The following is an 18,516-nucleotide window of genomic DNA, read 5'->3' on the forward strand; positions in this document are numbered from 1 at the left end:
TGCCAATCTCATCTATTCTGCTCTGTGGCTGAATTCATCCGTCTAGTCCAAGCTCAGGTGTCATTTACTCCAAACCTTTTGCCCATCTCCTGTTCTCCGATTTTGTCCTCTCTGAGCCCTGTGCATTTCTGTGCCTTCACAGCTATGGCAGAGGGCCCTCGGGTGTTTCCATGTCCATTTCCCTGGGCTGGAAGCTGAGCCCCTTGTAGGTGAGACCTGGGTCTTATGTGCTGGGATTCTACTGCCAGTGCCCAGAACCTCATTCAGGGTCTGTTGGCTACAGGAATGAAGGGACAGGGGAGTCCTCCTGACCTGATCTTACATTCCCCCAAACTGGACAGAGTTCCTAAGATACTGGGCGACATTGAGGAGAATGGGGGCAGCTGAGGTTTTCTGCCTTCCAAGGGGGCCCCTGGATAACTGCCAGGAAGTGAAGCAGACCGAGGACACACGCCAACCTCTGGTGTCCTTTAATGTGCTATTCTGCAGCCTGGGGCAGTGGGCATCAGTAAACTGTGTCACAACCTGGACTGGTGAGGTGACCTGTAGATAGTCAAAGCTGAGGTGTGACTTTGGAGTTATTGGAAAAAACACTCGGTTTAAAGCGGGAAGATCGGGCTTGAGTCTGGCTTCCAGAAAGTGTCTGATAACAGGCAGTGTGGCCCGTCCCCTAATGTCACCAGACTTCCCATTTCTTGGAACCCAGGAATGAAACATGCTGCTCGGCTCCTCCCGGGGTGCTCTGAGGCAGAAATGAGGTGACGTGTCCAAGTTGTTTGTCCCCGTGGTGCCCAGGACACACTATCATCTCTGCCCAGGGCCCTGTGTGGCCTCTTTCAGCCTCTGCCTCTCCCCGTCAGAGACGTCAAGCTCAGAGCCGAGCAGCTGGGAACCTTCCACTGGGGAGGAAGGCCCGCGTCGACATCTGCACAGGCGGTTTTTAAACACAGGGAACATGGAGGAAATACCATGGAGTTTATGGAGTGGAAGCCTTAAAAAGAAACACAAGACTCAAGACAAAACAGTTGACTCAACTCTGGGGAGATGTCTGCCTGGAGGTAGGAGGAGAGAAAGATAGACTCAGAGTGGACGGAGATGGAAGGGAACTGCTCTGCGGGGCGGCCTCTCTAGTGGGGTCAGTGGGCCCTGCACACACTCAGGGAGCGACAGCCATACTGCCCGTGTGCAAGGTAGAACATACCAGCATTCTTTTTTTTTTTTTTTTTCCTTTTGTAACATTGGGGATCGAACCCAGGGACAATCTACCACTGAGCCACATCCCCAGCCCTTCCTATTTTTTATTTTGACACAAGGTCTCACTTCAGTCTCTTAGGACTTCCCTAAGTTGCTTAGAACCTCTTTAAGTTGCTCTGGCTGGCCTCAAACTTGTGATCCTCCTACCTCAGCCTCCCGAGTCGTTGGGATTATAAGCATGCACTACCACACCTGGCCTATCAGAATTTTTGAAACACATGACTTTGGGTCCAGCCATTCCACTTCTAAGATTTCATTGGAAGTTGGGGAAATGTGGGCACACCTCAAATGCCACTCGACAGAGGATACACTAAGTGAATTATAACACGTCTGTCGATTGGAGTCCTAGGTAATAAATGATATATTTCTCTAGGTATGGTCATGGCCAGATGTTCATGGTAGAGTAAGTTAAAAAGATGAGTTGCATATTTGCATGAACATGATGATCCTTTTTTTCCACAAAAACCAAAAAGATACATATTTGTGCTTGCAGGGAAAAAGACCCAGTGTGTGTATACTGATTTGTTAATGGAGGTTGTTTGTGGGAGTGGGGATCATAGGATATTTACCACACAGTTCTGTTGAGTTGATTGGTTTTTTAAAAATATTTATTTAGTTGTCAATAGATCTTTTATTTTATTTATTTTTATGTGGTGCTGAGAATCAAACCTGTTGCCTCACACATGCTAGGCAAGTGCTCTACTACTGAGCTACAACCCCAGCCCTTGAGTTGATTATTTTGGATACACATATTGTTAAAATAAAAATGTTCATAAAGTAGTTAAAGTTCAAATGTTTAATGACGGCGAATATCATGGCAATTGTCTGTCCTTCGTCCTAGAAAGATCCCACCCAGACTGTCCCTGCACCACACTGCAGATATTAAAATTGCAATACGTCCTTATCCATGTGACTTTCCTGATGAAAATGCCTTAGATCTCTCATTTCTGACCCTTGCACTTCACCTGGGTTAATTTACGGTCCACGATTTTGAGTATTATCTCTACTCTGCAGAAGGCACAGAAAGGGTGTGGAAACCCCTCCACAGTGTTCACAGTCTCCGCAAATCACGAGTCACCTAGGAGGGGCTCCAGGCATGTTAGTCAGAGGATGGCAGAGTGCACTCAGCGCCCTCTGGAGAGCTGGCATCTCAAGAAAGCTGGACATCTCTGGGCCAGCCACCAGCATGCCAAGCCATCTCCATAAACAGGAGTGTCTGCGGCCAGGTGGGCAGGAGCATATCCACAGGGAGATGTGAGGGACGTGGTCTAGATAAAGAGCCCGAGAAGGGGACTGGAGACCTGGCTCCTATCACTAGACAAGGACAGAACCCCATACCAGCCACTTCCATTATGGGGGGGTTCTACTCCTTGGTCAACATTTCTCAAACATGTGCCTTACAGCTACATCAGGGGTATGTTAATAAGTGTCCCTGCAGATGGATTCTGTGGTCAGATGCACTTGGGCAACGGTGGTCTCCATGGCCCTCTGTTGGATGTCCTCTGTGCCCATGAGCAGGTTCAAGTGTCTGAGAGGTCGCACAGTAAGTAAACTTCTTGAAGCTCACACCACCCGCCTTTTTCATGTTTATTTCACCTCGGAATCCTTTATTTTTATTTTTTTTTCTGCGTGTCTGTTACATGCACGGAATGAAGTCATGTCCAAGGTCACTTCTCCCAGGCTGAACTTGTGGCCATGATGACCTTGCCGCTGCTCCATGGCACTTGCTGCCACCCTGCACAGCGGCTCCTTGGACTGCGGATGGAGGGTCAGCCCCTGTGGAGCGCTGGCCCTGCCCTGGGAGAGAGAACACCTGGTCCGTTGTGTTGGTCGGATGGGACAGAGGGGAGGGGAATCCAAGAGGGCTGGGCTGCAGCCGAGGACACTGTCCAGATGGGGTGCTGCAGCTGGGGGCACGGAGCCAGCAAACAAAACAGAGGGGCAGGGCAGCCAGGGAGCCAGGAAGGCGCTTGGTGCCTGGGTGGGTCACCGTCTTCTTTATGGCTGAAACTCCAGCGGTTCCTCTGGGTATAAACACCACAATTACAGTGAGGACGTCCAGGCTTAAATGTATCTTTGAGGAAGTCACGGGACGGCCTTGAGTCACAGCCCAGGCCTCTGTTTCTTCTTCTGTAAGATGGGGCTTAAAGACTTGTTCATAAGGATTCAATAAACACACGAAAGCTCAGAGAAGAGCAACTAGCACACGGGTGGCACTCCATAAATTGGGTCACAATGACTAATTATGGCTATTATTTATGTTTTTGGCTGAGATTCTACTTGGACTTGACAGCCCCACTCAGGCCTCTCCCAGGCACCTCAAGGATCAGAACAGAATTTGTGATTTTCCCAACACTCCACCTCCCGAGTCTTCATCAATGGACCCTACACACCTAGAGCTCAAGTCAGGAGTCTGGAAGTCAGACACGGTCTCTCCTTCCACTTCCCTTTCACATGGCTCCACTGTGAATTCCATGGAGTCCACCCCAACATGCCTTACCCCCACCTCGTCCTTCCCACCTCCCTTTCCCACCGTGGTCAAGCCTCCTCATGTCTGGACGAGGCACTAGATTCCTAGAAGGCCTCTGCTTTTGCCTCCCAGTGAATTCTTCTGTCCAGCCCAAGGCTCGGGAACCTGTGTAAATGTGGCCACACGACACTTCGAGGGATTTGGAAAATGAAGCCCAAGCTTCTGACAGTGACCCCAGTGGATATCTGGCCTCTGGGGACCTCAGCTCTTCTTCCCAGCCACTGCTGGCCCCAGCTGGCTCTCTGGACTCCGATGGCACTGGCCTCTCTGCAGTGCCAACGACATGTGGGGTCTCCCCACCCTAGGACCTTCATACAGGTCCCCTGAGGCTTTGCTGATGGCTCTTCACGGGATGAACTACTCCTCACGGACAGGGACACGTCTGGGCTGGAAGCTTTCCTCGGGAGACAGAGGCCCACCTGAGGCCACGCTCTGCAGTGGGTCATCCCCATGCCCCATCACGGCCACGTGCTCATGACCTTGGCAGCCCTTTTCTCCACCTGCAATTCACCTTCTCTGTCTCCCTGTTTTGTCGTCCACCTCCTTCCGGGGTCTAGTACTGAGCCTGTGAACACAGCCCAGAGCCCCCAGCTGGTTGTGACCTGCCACCTACCTCTCTGATCCGCCCTTCCCGTTGTTCCCACAGGTGGAATACGCTGACTAATCCGAGGGTGATTCTGTCTCTTCAGCCAGGTGGCTCAGAGCTGAACACACACAGCCCGTGGGCGTGCTTTAGACATTCCGGGAACCTCCCAACTCACCATGAGATCCCTGGCTGGCACCAGCCGAGGTCTGTGCTCTGCTCCACCAGCCAGACGCCCAGGACCCTCCCAGCCAAGTGGGCTCACCAGCCCCAGGAACTAGGGAGCCCGTGGGGAGGCTGGCCTCAAAGCAGGGAGCGTTTTCCATCAGGCTGATGTTGCGCCCCAAGTTTTTCCAGGACCCTCATAATCTTCTGACCCATATCTTCACTTAATCATGAACGTGTAGAGATGCGTACTTTGGAGGAGAGGCCTTCTTGGAGGACTGCGTGTGGGAGTCGCAGTCTATGGCTGCCCCCGTCTCGTTTCTCAGCAAACATGGGACCGTCCATCTGCTCTTGCTTCCCAAGGAAGTGAACATAAATGTTTGTTGACAGTATAGTCATCAAAGAAGACCAAGTTGCTGAATCATTGCCTTACCCTCAAACCCTTTGTTTTCCCCTCCTCTTCCTTCCTCTTTATTAAGAGGCTCTCTGAGAAAGAGCACACTTTGGGGACCCACTGGCGAGGTGTGTTTTGGGGAGCCTGTTTCCTCCTCCTCCACCTGAAGCTCAGGGCTCCTGTCAGGGCAGAGACATCAACCCCCCTCTTTTGCCTGGAGGACCGCCCTCTCTGGGGTCTCAGAGGAATGATGGAAGCCTTGGGATTTCTGAAACTGGAAGCGGGTGGCCCCCTGGTGACGGTGGCCCTGCTGGTGGCTCTCCTGGCCCTCCTGAAATGGTAAGTGCAGCCAACCCCAGGGACAGCGACGTTGGCAGAAGTGTCAGCCCTGGAGCCTCGCTGGTGCCTGGTGCGGGGTGGGGTATGTGGGAGTGTGCTTTTCTTCTTTCCTAATCTAGAGGGAGTTGAGTATTAACACAGCTTCAGAATTAAAAGCAAACAGGCAGGTTAATCTTTTGTTAAAATGCATGAGATTGAAGTGTCAGGAAACACTGGTGATTCAGTGGCTGGGAACGCCACACATAATTAAGTTTGAAAGAGATGGAAAAAGAAACAAATTGGAAAGGCATTCGGTTTGGGGAGAAGTCTATCCTCATACCCTGTCTTATCTTCTCACCTCGTGTTTCCACGATCCTCTCTGTTGGATTTAGAGCAGATTCAGCCTCTTGGTTCCTATTACAATAAAAACAGAAAAGACAGGGAATCTGTTTGGCAAATGTGGGCCACTTTGTGGACTTAGGGAGAAACTGGTAGAGCTAATTTCCTAATATCTAATAGAAGGGAATGAATTCCAATGAACATGTACAGCTCCCACAAAGTCTGAGACCCTGAAAGAATCTTGAACTTGAACTACCGGTTGCTCCCCTCTGGTCTTGTTAATTCAACCACAGATTTTCTGCCCTGGATCTGTGATGTCTGGAGATCGAAGGTCTCACAATATGCTACATCCGTGCATATCCACTCTGTCAGTTACATATATTAGAGTTACCCTCTCAGTAGAAAGCACCTGGATTTAGGTGGCTCTGGGTTTTGAGGGGAAAGTGGAAAAAATAATGGAGTTTGAACAGAATTTTGATTTATGTTTCCGGTGGTAATAAAGCCTCCTGTAGATTAATAACTGAGAAAGCACTTTGAAAAGCATCAAGCATTATGCAAATATGAGGTATTATTCTTTTGGAATTTGCATAGCTGAAAGTAGAAGTCACGTTTGATGTCCTATGATGATGAAATTACTTCTTGGAAATTGGTTCTGAAGCCTGGCTTCAGTTCCAGTGCCGTTTTGCTTTTTAACTGGTTTAATTATCTTTTGAACTTTTCTATCTGTAGCTTATCTGGCATTGAAACCAGCCACATGCAAATCCAAGAGCAAATGGTTAGGCCTGGCCCCTCATCCCCAAGAATCCAGCTCAGCATGTTTCCGTGCTTAGCACAGCCGGATACACAAGGCATGGCATGCAGTAGGTGCATAGTAGATGTTGGCTATCATAATTACCCCCTATGAAACCTAAAAGTCGAGGAGAATATGTCTTGGGGCTAGGGGAATAGGTCAGTGGTAGAGTGCCTGCCCAGCATGTGTGAGATCCTGGGCTCCACCCCCAGAGGCACCCCCTCCCATCTTTAGTGGTTTGGGTGTATAGGTTATTTTTAATTTCTTGCTAAATGTGTTTACTGATATTAGTTTTTCATCAATAGCTATTCTCTGTGGTTGTCAGACTCTGTTCCACCTGAGTCCTCCGGGTGGTCACAGTGTTTATATTGTACCCTTTTCTCCACTTCATGGTGCCTTTTTCTTTCTGTATGCGTGACTCCCAGCTCTGTGCTTGCCGTACAGTATGGCCTCAATAGATGTCTGGTGGGAGGATGACTGGATGGCATCGATTAACGTGACTGTGATCACGCAAAGGGGCCTGTGTCCCGACTGATAAGCTGCGGTAACAGGGTGTTTACAATCGGCTCCCAGCAGCTACTCACGGACCCCACGCGGCTCAGCAAGGCAGCTGTGCGTGTGTAATCTATTCTCAGGGCCAAATTAATAACTGGGTTCAAAGACGCAGAGATTAAGATAGCGGCTCGAAGCCCGGTGGGTGAATAGGAAGTGAGAGCTGGCTTCCATTTGTTATCACCCAGATATTTATTGACCTGTTAATGTGTGCCAGGCAAGGTGGGAGGTCCCCGGGCAAGGTCAGGGAACAGGAGGTCCGGGTCAGACGCCCAAGGCAGGGGAGACAGGGAGGCTCTGGGGTGACCTCGATGTCTGGAGAGGTCAATGCTGGAGGGGAGGGGGCTTCTGGAGATCGCGCCCTGGGTCTGGGGCTCTTGGGTCCACCCCTTGATGCAGCACAAAGGAAACCATCCTTGGGCTCTCCACGTTCCTCTTCCAGACAGCATTCCGGGAGGCCACCGAGCAGAGCTTGGAGTGTGCGTCCCCTGCTCTTTGCTTCCACGGCCAACCTGGGACCTTTTCCCGGGGGACGCATTTCCCGTTTCCCAAGGGCACTTATAAATCCCCCCTCAACACTGCTTTTATCAGATTCCTTGTCCCATCTCTTCCTCTCACAATGCTTGGCACATAGTTGGCACCTAGTGAATGCTGGCTGAGGGCCCCTTCCTGCCCCTGGCCTCTGCCGGTGCTTTCTTCCTCTGGTCTTCTGTTGGCCTTTGCAGTTCCATACGGATCTTAAATCTCTTGCCACATGACTCACCCCCTTTCTGAAAGCCCAGTGTGTTGCAGTGTGAGCCAACTTGCTGTCTGCTTTTCTAACTGTTGCAGACGGCCTCTCACCTTGTAGCACACAGACCATGCCATGGACTTTGTAAACCCTAATTATTAATTGTATGCATGGATTTGGGAAGAAGACAAAATAAGTTCATTTCAATGAAAAAGAGACTGTTATAAACTAGGTGGGGCATATTTTGATATCTCTCCCCCATCCCGATTGCCTCTGATGCCATTTTTCAATGAGGATGGTCTAGAAGGACGCTAAGTGATTGACATTCCAGGTACAATATCTTTTTTAAAAACACAATTTTTTTAGATATTGATTTTTTAGTTTTAGGTGGACATAATATCTTTATTTTATATTTATGTGGTGCTGAGGCTCAAACCCAGTGCCCCATGCATGCTAGGTGAGCACTCTACCACTAAGCCACAACCCCAGCCCGCCAGGTAAAATATTTTAAAACTCATTTTCCAGCTGTGCTGTAGCTCAGCGGCAGAGCACTTGCCTGGAATGCATGAGACCTTGGCTTTGATTCCCAGCACCAGGATAAAACACAAAACAAACAAACAAAAGAAATCCTCCCATTTTTCTGTATAAAATGATTTGAAATTCTTACTCCAAGAAATAAGTTGCATGACTTGAATTTTGCTCAAGGCAACCTTAAGTACTAGTGTGCTTAAACTTTCAAAGCAATGCCTAAGAACTGGCAGCTGGATTCCTGTAGGGAGGAGAAAGATTTCTTTATTCTTTAAGAAAGGGTATAAGGAAATAGCCCAAATATTAATAGTAGGTTTCTTTCAGTGGTGAAGTTATGGTTGATTTTTTTCTTAGTCTTTCTGCATCTTTTGTATTTTTTTTTAAATGAGTATGCATACTTAGGAAAGAACAAGTGATTTTACTAAAGAATGGGAAATTGTTCCTTTCTAGTGATAAAGAGGAAAGCAGCATCATGCTTTGGGCATGGAGTTCTGGGGATGTAGGTTTCACATTTTCTACCAGGGGAGTAGAATGTCCAGGGAACTTAGAGTAACAGGGCATTTTGGCTGACAAGGCTGTGAGCCAGGCAGTCTAAGCAGCTACAGGAATACGGAGGAGAAGAGCTGTCTCGGAGAGGTGGAAGGGCTTTTGGTGCCAGGCTGCATTTGAAGTTTAGGTACCAAGACCCAGAGGTACAAATTGTTAAAGTAGGAATCAGAGTGCGGTAGCACTGTGGTCAAGCTTCTTCTAAGACATGTTTAAGTTAAAACATGAATGGGGATTATTAAGACTTAAGATGGGGCTGGGGTTACAGCTCAGTGGCTGCCTAGAATGTGTGAGGCACTGGGTTTGATCCTCAGCACCACATAAAAACAAATTAATTAATTAATTAAATGAAGGTATTGTGTCCATCTACAACTAAAATTATTTTTTTAAAGAAGACTTAACATGGTCACAGAAAAGTCCACCGCTAGAGCTAGAAGTTTCTCTCTCAGAAGACAGCTTGCTCTATCTGTGGGAGAACTGGATTCCAATTCTAGACCCACATATACTCCTTGGCTCATTTAAAAGAAACCATTGGGGTGGAGGTGTATGGGAGCCACATGAGACATCTTGAACTCATTCGAGTAGGAAGGCGTTTAGGGACAGTGCCCTTCATGTCTATGGATTTGCATTGCTGGGTTCAACCAAACACAGACTGAAATATTTGGAAAAAAAATCCTAGAAAACTTGAGCAAAACTTGAATTGGTCACGTACCCAGCATCCCACTGAAGCCACCAGAATGAGTGACGCGTGGACGAACCCTGGCACACTTTCCCACATCCACGCCTGGGTCTCTGTCCTTCACTGGTGCTCTGTGTAGTTGGTCTGTTCAGCTGTGCTGAACACGGACAGGCATCTCCCCATCTCTTCCCTGTCTCGGTACAGCATGACAACCATCTGCATGGCATTGTCACTGCACAGGGTCCTGTAAGTAATCAGAGATATTACATTAAAGTGTAGGACAGGGTGTGTGTAGGTCATGTGCAAATACCTCCCCATTTTACATGAGGACCATGAGCATCCTTGGGTTTGGGGAGTCCTGGTACCAAAGCCCTGTGGATCCCAAGGGACGACTGAGTTCTCTGGTCCAATCAGAGGTGGAGGGGAGCCGTGTCCAGTCTTGGAATGTGGGAATTTGCAGACCAAATGTGGCTGAAACCTTCCTCATTCTAATCCTCAAGATGTTGGGCGCATCAGGTGTTCACATGGGCCATTCTTGGAGATTAACAGCAGGTCAAAGGGAAAGTCTCTGCAGTAAAGAAACCTGTTTAATGTTGGTGAACCACACTTATGGAGGGAGGGGCAAACAGGACCAGGTGGACATCTCTGGAAAGAGAGGTCAGACGTGTTTGTGGCCTGCTGGGAAGGAAGGGGCTACTAAACAGAGGAGGGAAACATTAAAATGACCCTTTTGCAGACTCTGAGCTTCCAAGGCTGGTGTCTTGTGAACTTCAGAACCAGGAGTGGATGAAGGCTAGAGGTAGAAGTAGGGCCAATGGGTGGGACTGGCTCCAAGTTCCACATCAGAGAAAAAGAGAAAGCACAGCTGTCTGGCCAGGTGGCTGGGATATGCCTTGGCAGGTTGTCAATGTCCCTCCATGTCCCTCAGGAATGTCACCAAAGCACTTGCTGTGTAATATGGGAAGTTGTCACAAATGACAATGGAACCTTCTAGATCTGGACTGGGTGACATCTATTCTGGTTGTGGATGCTGAGGTCTGTGCTGAAGCCAGCAGTGGCTCATGCAAAGGAAGTTAGATGAGACCAAGTGATCCATGAATGACTGCTCCTTCTTCTGCCCCGGTTCCCTAGTCTCCTCGGCGACAGGTCCTGGGGTGGGCGGGGTGTCCTGCAGCTGGTAATGCTACTTGGAACCAACCCTCATGTAGGACTCATTTCCCCCCCTCTAGCTCTAGCCCTTGGTCCTTCCTGTGTCACCAGCCAGTGGGAAGTGTCTTAGGCCGGGGTTTGGAATGCAGGTGGCAGAGGAGAGGAACATTTTAGGTAGGGAAGTTTCCCAGGCAAAGCAACATTAGGATTTGTGACATTTGGTGGAACAAAACATTAAGTGTGTGAATAATGGACACAGTTTAAAACTTCATTTTAATGGACACAGTTTAGAAATCCATTTTAATGGACACAGTTTAGAAATCCATTTTAAAGGCTGTGGATAATTCCCAGTGCCTCCCAGCACCTAGAGAAAGATGCGTGCTATTTCCCCTTTTTTATTTTTATTTTTTTTTGTATTTTTGCCTGGGATAGGCTGGGTACTTTGGTTTAATAACTCAGTGATGAGCTTGGAGATAAAATCAAGCCTGCTTATGAAAACTAGGTCTGCACTTCCTCCAGGATCATTTCCACGGAATATTGTTTTTTGTTTTCTCTCTTTTAAATAGTTACACACCATATCCCTGTCCTTCTCTTCGCTTTATTGATTTTCCAGAGCAAGAGAACGAGGTGTGACTATAAAGTAACGTGACTGATTATTTTAGCATACACACCAGAACTTATACAGCCAAATGAATTTCGTGACCTTCAAAGACATCCTCCTGATGGCTGAACCCTCCCTGCAGACTTGCCACTATCAGAGGACTCAGCCTCAGGACTTTCCCCAGAGGCCGGTGCCTGGTGTCTAGGTGTAGTCTCGGTAAAGCCCTCCTGGTGACACATCTTGGTTGAGAGTAGATTGAGTTTTTAAAAGAGCCTGATTTTGGGCAAGTAAGTGATTAAACCAGGTAATATGATTTGCAATCCAAAATGAAATGTGATTATAAAACAAATGAGACTTCTGGTTGTTTGTTCCAGAGGGGGGCGCGCCCTCTGGAAGCTGGCAGACTCTGTTGAAGGGCCACGTTCATTGGGCTCCTGAGTTGTTTTCTGTTTCATTTTGTTCATTTGTTTTGTTTAAGAAAACAGCAGCAGTACTCTCACTACTTATGGTCATAGATGCTCCCATCCAGTAAGGGATTCAGATTTCTGGTACCATCTATTCTTTGAGCAGAAATGGAAGAAGAATCCCATTTGTCACATAAACAAAGCAACCCATCAGGTTTACGTTTGTCTGTTGCTGAGCTGCTGGAGAACATGGGTGGTGCATCTTTCCCTGGGAGGAAGTGGTTTTCCCAGGAATCAAGATGTTGGATGACTCCTTCTCCTACCCCCAAATGCCATGGGGACAAACCTAATAGGCTGTCACCTGCCGTTGAAGGTGTGTCTTTGGGAACCTCAGTAGCATTAGAGGGACTTGTCTCTGCTTGCAGGAATAATGTGCATCTGGACATGGGGACGAGACTTTGGGGACGGAGGGACGAGGAAGATGCCTACTCTGCTGTTGATGGCTGCTTCAATTATTAAGCACCACCTTGTTCCTGGTGTGTCAGAAATATGTGATGTCTCGCAGCTTCCTAGAGGCTGGGCTAAGGAGGCAGGTGGACAGATTCTGCAGCTCCCAGGAGCCCTCAGCTTTATTGGGTTGTCTTCAGCCTCAACACAGAGTCACACAGGGTCACCCCACACCTCCTGTGTGTGCTTGCAAAGGTGTGATTCACTTCCGTGGACTGCCAATTCCTGAACACGGTTCCAGAAAGAGGACCACATTTTTCCCCAAAAAATATTTGCAAAAATGACATCAGAGACAGTCCACAAAACAAGCCAGCCTCTAATAGTGGCTTCCACCAAAATCCTGTCTTCCCAAGCACTGCAGGAAGACACCCGAGGGGAGCCATTGTCCTGCCCCCAAACCAGCAGCCACCTCCACATTCTCACTAGGTCCTCCACCTCTGCCCTCCCACCTGTGCGCCATGCTCCTCTCTCCCCACGTCACACATACAGCCTATGCTGCCTGAACACTTCCTGTCTCCCTAATTCCAGCTCCTCTTTCCCCTGACATCACTCTGCTGGCAAAAATCTCTGCCATCAGGCCAGCTCCCAATGTATATGTTAGTAACGATTGATTGATTCCCCCATCTTAATTATTCCAAGGCAATCTGATTGGAAGCCCTTAGGACTCTCTGTCTCTGCCTTAGCACTCACTACATTATTTTCTTGTGTATTCGCCTGCCTATATATGCCCCTAAGGGCAGAGCCTGGATCTTAAGACCTTGGGTGTCTGTTCATAGTAGCTGCTCAATAAATCATCATGATCATGATCATACCACAAGTAATGGAGATAGCAACACTGCTTCCAAATGATGATGGTTACAAAGTGTGTGCACACAGGTGTGCATGTGTGTGTTTGCACATGTGGGGGAGGGTAGGATCCATCTCTCTCCAACTTGTATTATTGGCTCCTGGAGGAATGCCTTGCACTTGCATTATTGAGAGAATAAATAAATTCTTTCTTAGTTCATGCACTCATTGATACCAGAGTCCTTCTGGGCTGTGTGCTGGTCTACTTCACTGACCTGTTGAGGATAACATTCTCATGAATCCAGGTAGATAAAGGGATTGTCACATTAGACACTGCAAATCAAGACTGCAAAGAAGAAGGGACACAGCCATTCAGCAGATATGGTATGTTGGGAGAGTACTCAGGGTCTGAAGGAGGCATCTTGCTACCAGCAGATGTGGGGACAGCTGAGGACACTCTCCCCTGTTACTGTCCTGCTGAACTGCAGTCCTCACAGGTCAAAGCAGCGGCATCTAAGTTTTCACCAATAGCCACTGTTTCTATTACCTCCCCCACAGGTCCTGGGTTCTATGTCCCAACCACAATGTGTATGTAAGTAACGATTGATTGATCCCCCCATCTTAATTATTCCAAGGCAAGCTGATTGGAAGCTCTGCCAATGAGAAGGGCTGATCAATGAGATAACCAGCACGAGAGTACCAAGTCATAATTCCACTCCACAGCAAAGAGACTTGACATTTGAGCTCACCTACACCCTCTCACTGTCAACAAATGCACAATTTACATGAGGCTCTCCAAGATGTGCAAAACCTCCTGCGGCCTTCCCACCTCCCCAGTCAATAGGCAACCGAGGCCCCCAGGCTGGAAAGCACTGAAAGGGAGAAGACAGCTGCACCCTTCAGGTTTTTAACAGTCTCTGCACAGAAGAGTGGGCAGAGCATCACCTCCTGGTCATTGGAAGTTTCTGGAAGCGAGGCATTGTGGAAATCAGCCAGGGGCAGACACGCTGCTTCTGCTCTGAGACCTTGGGCGAGTCGCCCACGCTTGCTAGCTAGTTTCCTAAGAGAGGACAGGGAGGACCCACTTCTGAGCAGAGGCATGGGTTTCCACCCAGTCAGGACTTCAAGAACACCCCGGGCTGGAAATCACCCCAACTGGTTTCCCCGCCTCCTGTCTTGTGTTCCTCGAATTTGTTCCACCTCTGCTGACAGAGATAGCCCACTGGGAGCCCCATGCTCCTCTGCATGAAAAAACCTTCCCCTGGTCCTCCTGGCTCAGCCCACGGGCTCTTTCTGGCCTCTCCTGTCCCCTCTGTGGCACGACTCTTCTCATTTCTCACCTGGCTCCTGGCCCTTGGCGCTCACAACTCCTCCACCCAGCACTGCTTGCCCCTGATTTCCTTCCCTCTACGGGGATGCCCGCCCCTTTGCTCAGGGGGCTGTCCCAGGTGCCTCTTTTGCACCCCAGGCTCTTGCCTCGCTGCACCTGCCACCCTGTCTCCCCCTGATCACTGACCTGGCCTCATTAGAAGGCGAGCTTCCCAGGGGCAGGGCTGGTCTTCCTCACCTTCAGCCCAAGGGCCTGCATGGCGCCTGCGCGCCCGACACAACTCTGTCTGGCAATCGTCATTCAATGATTTGGTCAAGCAAACGGAGCGAAAGAGGCCGACTCTCGGACTTTGTGTGGCATGTGCTTGGACTGTGTGGATGCTCAGGGCACGTGAGCTGTTCTTGGCCACCGTGCATGTCCTCGCAGAGCATTTCCAGTTGGTCCTGACTGCAGCCCCCCGGCGACCAGCTACCACCCTCACTTGTTAGACTGCAGAATTCACTGCGTTGAGATTCAGATCTTAATAAAAGATCTTGTCTTTCTAGTTCAGGCTGGACTGGGCTGAGGGTTGAAGTTCACTTCTGTGACATTTGCAAAGGAAAGGATCGCAACACATAATCATAGTGCAAAATGACAGCTGAACCTATTTAGGAAAATAGGCTGCTCTCAAGCTCTCTAGCAGTTCTCCGGCTCAACTCGGCTCGGCAACCCCTTTCCCCGCTTCATAAGGGTCAGAGCCTGGGGCTGCAATCAGAGCTCCTCGGGTCACATTCTGGCTAGCCCTGTGCACCACAAGCAAGCTAGGTAAGGTCGCTGTATCTCACTTTCCCTTGTGTCACATAAGGATAATGACGGTATCCCTCCTGGCACGGGGGAGGATGGCATGTGCTGGATCGTGGATGGCCTTGGAGCAGTGGCTGGCACTGATAGTGTCCAGTCGGTGCTGGCTGTCAGTGTGACCTGGTGACTGCAGCTGTACTCAACGGTAATCGTGTGTGCACTGGGCAGGTAGATCGTGGCTTTTATTTCTTGATTTTTTTAAACATCATTCTGATTTCTCACATGGTCCCCAGGGATGCATTGGGGTGGGAAAGCAAGGAGAGTTTCATTCCAAGCAACTGACCTCCCTGGAGTTGCTCCTGAACTGCTACCACTAAGTGGATTTTGACCTTGGCAACTAGGATGAGGTTTATAAAATGCCTGTGGGACTTGGCAAGAGGGGATGACACAGGGACCATCAGTAGTGTGGCGGGGACTGAAGTCAGAATACAGCAAATTTATAGTGTTTGGGAAGGAGAGTGTTGAGGACACTGAGCCATTCCTTCCACAGAGGCCAGAGACATAGACATGTGTCAGGCACCTCTCTGAGTCTTACCACCTCCTGAATGGTGAAGCGGAGGTGCTTCCCTTCCTCATCTCCTTGAAAGCAAGTACAGGGACCCTGTGAGTGGCAAACCCAGCATTAACCTATATTGTTATTAATTTATTGATGACCAGTTTTATTCCCCATGGCCTCTTAGTTGTAGGTGTTTAAAAGTTGAAGATAATCTATTTTTTCTTTAAAAACCTCTCTATAAATCAAACTTGGAACTCAATTCACTTTCCAGAAATTTTAAAAAAATCTCCATGTTGCCAGGTGCAGTGGCTCACGCCTGTAATCCCAGTGGCTTGGGGAGGCTGAGGCAGGAGGATCTCGAGTTCAAAACCAGCCTTAGCAATGGCGAGGCACTAAGCAACTCAGTGAGACCCTGTCTCTAAGTAAAATACAAAATAGGGCTGGGGACGTGGCTCAGTGGTCTAGTGCCCCTGAGTTCAATCCCTGGTACCAAAAAAATTTTTAAAAATTCCATGTCAAAATTGAAAGGTATCATCTTATTTAAATGACATGAGCCCTTTTCTCATTTGGTCTTCCTTTCATGACACCTGCCTTGCCCCTGGGTTTGAGAACTTGAAGTATAAATGACGTGTAGCAAATCAATGGGCGAATCTGGCCAAGCCGCGCTCCTCTCTCTCTGTGCCAGACATTCTGTTTCTGCTCGTCCTGGCCCAAGCCCCAAGCCCTGCTGCAGCATGCTCAACTGTGCCATTGCTGACGTTTCTCTGCAGGTTCAATTCTCTTCTGTCTTACGACAAACAAGTAAGTCGGGCAGCCAACCAAACAATCACCTCCTCTTCTTCTATCCTCAGTACTGGGAGTTGAACCCAGGGGCACTTTCCTACAGAGTTTTTCATTTTTTACTGAGACAGGGTCTTGCTAAGTTGCTGAGGCTGGGCTTGAACTTGCAATCCCTCTGCCTCAGCCTCACGAGTCGCTGTGCCCGGCAGGCTGCCTCTCCTTTCTGTGTGCTCTACCCCACTCATCCTTTCCTTCCTAACAAGGTGGCTTGAGAGAGGACCACATGCTTGCCACCTCCCATTTACCCTTCCGCTCTACACTGGGGCTTCTTCTCCATTTCCACTGAAATAGCTCACTGCTGGTCACCACTAAGTCCCCAGTTCCTAACCTGAATTAATATTTCCCAATCCACTTTTCTCTAATGTTTTGAAGTATTTGACTTTGGTGTGTTTAGTCTCTGTTGTTGTTGATTCTCTCTCATAGCCGTTAATTGTGTAGCAGAAGAAAGATTGTTCTTCATTGATGATAATCCAACAGTCTCATTGTACAGATGCAGAAATGAAGGTCCAGAGAAGTTAAGTGAATGGACCTGTATTCGTCAGCTATTGCTACAATAATGCTGTGTAACAAACCAACCCAAACTCATTGGCAAATGACAACATTTGTTTTTTCTGTGCTCCATGGGTTGGCTGGGGTAGCTCTGTTACCAGGTAGCTCTGAATTCCACCCCAGGTTAAGGGTGGGGTTCAGATCAGTGCCACATTCTTTTAATGGGGCCCAGGCTAAAGAGGCTACTTAGGGCAGTGAGACAGGGGAGCTATAGTTTGGACAAACCACAGGAATGCAAGAAATGTAAGCAGAAACACGGTGTCTTTGGGGTTTCATCCCAGCAATGCCTTAAGGTCACTTCTACCCACTTCCACTGGCTAAGGCAGCCACACACCCAGGCCCAACATTGACAAGGTGGGAGAGAAGTCTGTCCTCATGGAGTAAGAGGTATTGCAATGTTATGGAGCAAAGGACATGGATGTAGACTTGGATACAGGGAAGACACGGGGAATCAGGGACAACAAATCAATCTGCCACAGGCTCCAAGGTCACACATCTGGATTCTGACCTCTGGCAAAACAGAAAATGGCCACAAGTGAGAAGACAAAATAAAACAATCATAGAAATTAAAATAAACATGAAACTTAAGACGAACGGACGCTTGAAGTTTTATTCTAAATGAAAAAACTAACTCTGATTCTAAAAAAATAGACATGATGAGGAATTTGCCAGGCGAGACCCTGACACGTGGGTCAGGGTGGGTCTTAGCTGTGAGGGGCTAAAGCAGGGTTCAGGACTCAGTGCAGGGCCCCAATCAGATCTGGGTGGAGCCTGGGGATGTGCCTAGAAAATTTCTAGCCAAATAAGTGATAAAAGTCAGGGTTGACCGATGAAGGATCTGGAACATATTCTAAGAAGAGCAAATGAGTGATTCAGGGGAGGCTCTGGGGAGGGCCGTGAGCCTCCAACCCCAGGCTGAAGAGGCAGGTCTGAAGGCCAGAAGACCAGAGAAAACCTGGGCATAGAAAGCACAGCCTGCTCGCCAGGTCCTGAAATACAACAGCCCGGGGACAGCCTTGCAGCCTGAGAGCTGTATTGTTTAGGACAAATTCATTGTTCTGCGCTGGGCAGTAAATTTATGGATGTCGTTCCGCCAAGAATTGGCTATGGCTGAAAACAAATAGCTCCAGAATTGTGTTAAATATTCTCACGGGTCCTGGAGCCCTACTGGGTTATTAAGGAAAAAAATATGTTCATTTTTTTGTCCTTCCAGAAAGTACCCCTTGGTGCTGGCTAGTGGCTGAAAGAAGAAAGGGGAGTCTCCCCATATTGCTTGGCCCACAGTGAACTTAACTTGGGGGTGGAAGATAAGAAGAGACTCTGGTCACTCTTCCACATCGACGTCTCATGCACATTGTATCCTGTCCTCTAGGGAGTGGTGGAGAGGAGCAGGGAGGTGCTTTGGTGTCCAGAAGCAGCCACGGAGTCTTATTGCCTTTCCTCCTGTAGAAAGGGTGTGCTGACTAAGATATAGATGAGTGAGCGTCATAGTAATGTGTAGCAAAAAAAAAAGAAAGAAAACAGAAAAACAAAGTAGGACTTTTGGAAAGGATTGGGGACAGTTTGGTAAGAGTGTCACCTTTCACCAGAGGTGGCCCCCCTCCTC

General features: G+C 48.6%; 1 protein-coding gene across 2 annotated transcripts in view; it reads left to right on the top strand.

Annotated features, from left to right (window-relative positions):
* Tbxas1 (thromboxane A synthase 1) overlaps positions 1-18,516 on the top strand; it is a 217,743-nt gene that overhangs the window by 57,862 nt on the left and 141,365 nt on the right. The window contains exon 1 of one of the 2 annotated variants that reach the window (XM_046434074.2): positions 4,922-5,265. The exons of the other annotated variant lie outside the window; for it this stretch is intronic. Coding sequence (XP_046290030.1) covers positions 5,174-5,265 — 92 coding nt within the window. The 5' untranslated portion in view covers positions 4,922-5,173. Of the gene's footprint in view, positions 1-4,921; positions 5,266-18,516 lie in introns of those variants that run through there. 2 annotated transcript variants of the gene reach the window in all.

Source organism: Marmota monax, unplaced genomic scaffold (assembly GCF_021218885.2).
Source record: "Marmota monax isolate L192 unplaced genomic scaffold, Marmota_monax_Labrador192_F-V1.1 WCK01_AAM20220418_F8-fsc00122, whole genome shotgun sequence".
Lineage (NCBI taxonomy): Eukaryota > Metazoa > Chordata > Mammalia > Rodentia > Sciuridae > Marmota > Marmota monax.